General features: G+C 41.4%; 1 protein-coding gene across 1 annotated transcript; it reads left to right on the top strand.

Annotated features, from left to right (window-relative positions):
* The first annotated feature begins 402 nt into the window (after positions 1-402).
* LOC147459491 (uncharacterized) lies at positions 403-681 on the top strand. The gene has a single exon (XM_086509845.1). It carries the CDS (start codon positions 403-405, stop codon positions 679-681), a length of 279 nt encoding a protein of 92 aa, XP_086365971.1.
* Positions 682-4,375: the final 3,694 nt, after the last annotated feature.

Raw genomic sequence — 4,375 nt, 5'->3', positions numbered from 1 at the left:
CATATGCTTTGCAGGAACTGACACTTACCTTAGGATTCTTTGCCAACATTGAAAACATGTGACCCTTCGTAAGCCTTACATACACCCCTTGAATTCTACTACATTGGCACCATCTATAGTAGAGCTCTACTGCATTGTAATCATTTGCTGGGTAGCTATGAGCAAGTACACTCTTTCTAGAAATTACTTGCATAGTGCATAGTTCACACACACATACACACAGTAAAGAAGGAGATGTTGCACCAACTGTGAAAAGGATTTTGAAAAGAGAGTAGGAAAGTTGATGTTGCACGTCAAGAAAGAGGTTATGGAACTCAAGAGAGATGCAAGCTTGGGAAGAGAGCAAAAGTGGACCGGGAACCTAGAAGTTGGAGCTATGGAGGTAGAAATTGCAGATCTAGAATGAGCTGTTGGAGCTATGGAGAAAGAGGTTGCAGATCTAGAAGAGAAGCTGTTGGAGCTATGGAGAAAGAGGTTGCAGATCTGGAAGGAAATGTTGGAGCTATGGAGAAAGAGGTTGCAGATCTAAAGGGAGATGTTGTAGCTATGGAGAAAGAGGTTGCAGGTTTACAAGGAGATGTTGTAGCTATGGAGGAAGAGGTTGCAGGTTTACAAGGAGATGTTGTAGCTATGGAGGAAGAGGTTGCAAATCTAGAAGGAGATGTTACAGAGGTAGAATGATGTGTGGTAGGCTACTTTACAAAAAGATGCCCTAGCATGAGAAGAGGAGGAGAGAGAGAGATGTCAAGGCGTTTTAGAGAGAGAGTGGAGATAAAGATTGCAGATCTGGACTTTTCAGCCAGCTGAGGGGAGAGAAAGAGAGCTTGGGAAACTTTTGGAGGGGGAGAAACAAGAAGAGAGAGAAGACAAAGAGGTGACAAGAGAGGGAAACTTTTAATATTTGAAAATTGAAAAGGTGCTTTTGGGGGGAGAGTAACTCCAGCCAGATCTTGTAAAATCTGCCTATATTCCCCAAGAAAATAAGCAAAAGTATTTTATAAAGGCATGTCTAGGCTATGTACCCCACCATTCTAGCCCTTGGTCAAAGCTTGATCAAGTTTTTAATATTTTCTTAAACTGCCAAATAAAGAGGTCCTCCTATACCCCATTCCCTTCCTAATGGCTTGCATGGTCCACTTTGTTGTGTCATGTTTGCTTGCATGGTCCCAGTTCACTTCAAGGTGGGTTTTTTTGCCCAAAAGCGGCCTAGTTTACTGAGAACAGTTTAGATTTACATTGCACTAGATCCCGTTTGAATGGTTGATTTAGGCCCGATGAAGTCTATGACTACTTGTGTTAAGGCATGTTTGCTTATGATTATTTGTGTTGAGGCATGTTTTCTTTCTTGGTCCTAGTTTACAAGGCAGTGCATTGTCAACGAAGACTGTCCTTGCTTATGATTAATTACTTGTGGTTGAGGCATGTTTGCTTTCTTGGTCCTAGTTTACAAGGCAGTGCATTGTTTGCTGGTAATTTCCCTAGTTTATTGGTGGCTTTTGGAGGGATTTTAAGCTAATTCTCGACGTCTTGATTTTATGTAAAATTACTTGTTTCTTACAGGCTGCTTGTGGTTTTATTTGGTGCTATTTTTTTTCCTACATTCATCTAAACATGTTGGGTTCAATGGAGGCTAACTTGTGGTTTTATTTGGTGGAAGCTCAAGGTTTTACCTCCTTGGTTAAATGTCACGATGGATGACATTGAGGACAGCCAGCCAGCCCATGGGCAACTTCAAGGGCAAGGAGCTAGAGGAGGATGTGGATGATTTTCAGTCGGACCGAGAAGATGAAGAGGCTAGAAATTATGAGTGGAATCTAATGGAGGATGAAGACATCAACGAGGATAAAGATGGCCAAGAAGACGAAGAGGAATTTGGGGAGGAGGAGGGGCCCAAAAAGCAACGCGAAAGAGGGCTCTACTGACTCGACTTCCCTTGGGCTTGGAGATACACCGCCCTCACCGCCTCTTGAGACTGTGGACACAAAGGAGGTGCCTGCTGCAAATACAGATACATTTAGCCGGTTTGCATCCATGACGCTAAACGTTGATCTTTTGCATAAGGAGGTAGCGGGACATCTTCCTAATTGCAGTAGTGGCATGAATTATTTGGTTGTTGTTATTCTTGGCAAGTTTAGGGTGTGAGATATGTCCGATAGATTTGGCGTAAAATCTTCTTTTAACCATGTAGGGAATTGTGAAACAACATAGACCAAAGCTACAAATTTGTTCGTCAATGAAGAACCGGGTTGTTGTTGATGTCTCATCCCCACCTGCTCTGCATCTCCAACCAGACATGTGTCTCTGAATTTCGCCATACAAAATGGCCAGCTAAGAGTTATGGAAGAAGGGGGAGGTAGGGTTGACACGACACGACACGAGAAAACATCGCAGTTTCCAGGTGGGTACAAGTCATGAGCCAATTATTACTGTTTGTTTGCTTGTTGGTTTTTTGGGCCTCTTCTACTTCTATAAAACTTGCATGATAAGCCTTGATTGTTACCGCATGTTAGGCTTGGCTCTATTCCATGCATTACTTTCACCTCCGACCGGTTCAAGTTATCAGTTAATGTAGATCAGCGATTAGTAACTGACATATTGCTTGGCGAGGCCAGTAGTGGGATTGTTGACTTGTTTGGCAAGTAAGTTATCTCTTGCCCTGATCATTGTAAATGGCTATACGCACGTATAGGATTGCATGTGTTTTAATTTGGCAACTGAAATCTTTGCACAACTGGATGAAGCACACCTTGTCTCCGACCATCCTAAGGAAAGTATACTTTGTTGATTCACTTTGGTTTACGATGGAGGGACATATTCCATCCAATTTTCTTAAGCGGACATTTAGCGGTGTTGACATTTCAAAGCTGGTCTTTTGCTTTTGTCCAGTCACTTGCGAGTATTTTAGGGTGACATAATGCTTTGTATGGTGAACTTTGAACTACTTCTCATTTGTAACACTAACAATGTGTGCTTGAAGGCATCACTGGACTCTTTTTGCTCTCTATGTGAATAGGGGAGCAAGGCTCCTCCGATTGCCTGGCAAGAAGCACTATTTGATTCATTTTGATTCCCTCAAGGGTTTGACAAACCCTTTTGAGTTCCTAGAGCAAGCGCAAAGTTTCGATTTCATCATGTGATTGTTGTGCCCAAGAGATGTGCTTACATTCAGCTAACCTAGTTTGTTGTATGGATGCACCTTAGTGGCCTTCGAAGCCTGACAGAATTTTTACATGACAACCACATTTGATGTGCTTTGGCTGATTCCAAGGAAGAGATTGAGCTCAAAGTTGTGGATGTGCCTCAATAGACAAATGCAATCGATTGCGGATTTTATGTCATGAGGATCATGAGGTGAGATCATTCTACACTATGCAATAGTGTTGAGAGGTTGGTAGGGAGGGTCATTGCATGGACTAACATAAGGCGTTGTTCTACATGGAACTCATTCACACTATTGAAATGAACTCATTGACACTATACTTATACAACCTATACTTTATGGATTTTGAACCCTCTAACGTTTTGAGCGGATCTAAGTGAATGTTTTTTTTGTGGATGGCTTACCTAGTTGCGCATTTATGCACAGTGTAAAGGGTGTGTTAGCACACCCTTTGGATGTTTTAAGTCTACGTAATGGTTAGCCTTATGTTTCAATTAATTGTCAATTGATCGGTCATAGTGCTGTTATTTTGTTAATTTACAATTTCTCATTATGGGTTGAGGTATGTGCTAGTACCATTCGTGAATGTGGTTAAGTTGAATCAGCTGTAATGACCCGGTTACTGGTGGCTGTTAGTATTGCTAAGGTGTTTGGAGCATGCATATCTTCTATTTTTTTATCTCTTTTACGGTGGTTGTTGGCTCGGATTGTGTTGTGGGTGTTGAGAAGCTCCATGAGTGGTGAGAGCATGACATTGTCATAGCCTTTATTGTAGTCCAAGTGGGATGTTTGTTGAGTTTACACATATGGATTTCCTTTGCTTCAGATTTAGCAAGTGGGTTGAACACATTTTAAGCTCGTTGTAGCTAAGTTTTGTGTACATTAGTTGGCATTTCTTTCTTGTCAGAATGTTAGTGATTGAAACTCTCCCTCTCTCTTTGTAATGTTTTAATAATCCGATTGCCCATAGAGAATAGCAACGCTTAACTTTCAAATTTTATCTTTAGCAGATTTATATATCCTCGAAAAAGCAAAGGTGCTTGTATTAAAAATGACAAACTGACAACCCTTTGCTGGCATACCATGTAGGCACATTGTGGTTGCAAACTTAAAGGACGATACATAGTATTTCCGTGCATTGGCAGAGCATTTATTTTGTTCAATGGATTAAATTGTCACCTGACCAATCAAACAGATGCATGGCCAGATCCCTTG

Source organism: Adiantum capillus-veneris, chromosome 4, assembly GCF_014529385.1.
Source record: "Adiantum capillus-veneris isolate H3 chromosome 4, ASM1452938v2, whole genome shotgun sequence".
In the NCBI taxonomy this organism is placed as follows: domain Eukaryota; kingdom Viridiplantae; phylum Streptophyta; class Polypodiopsida; order Polypodiales; family Pteridaceae; genus Adiantum; species Adiantum capillus-veneris.
The sequence above is the reverse complement of the archived record's forward strand: the minus strand, read 5'-3'. Positions and strand labels throughout refer to the sequence as shown.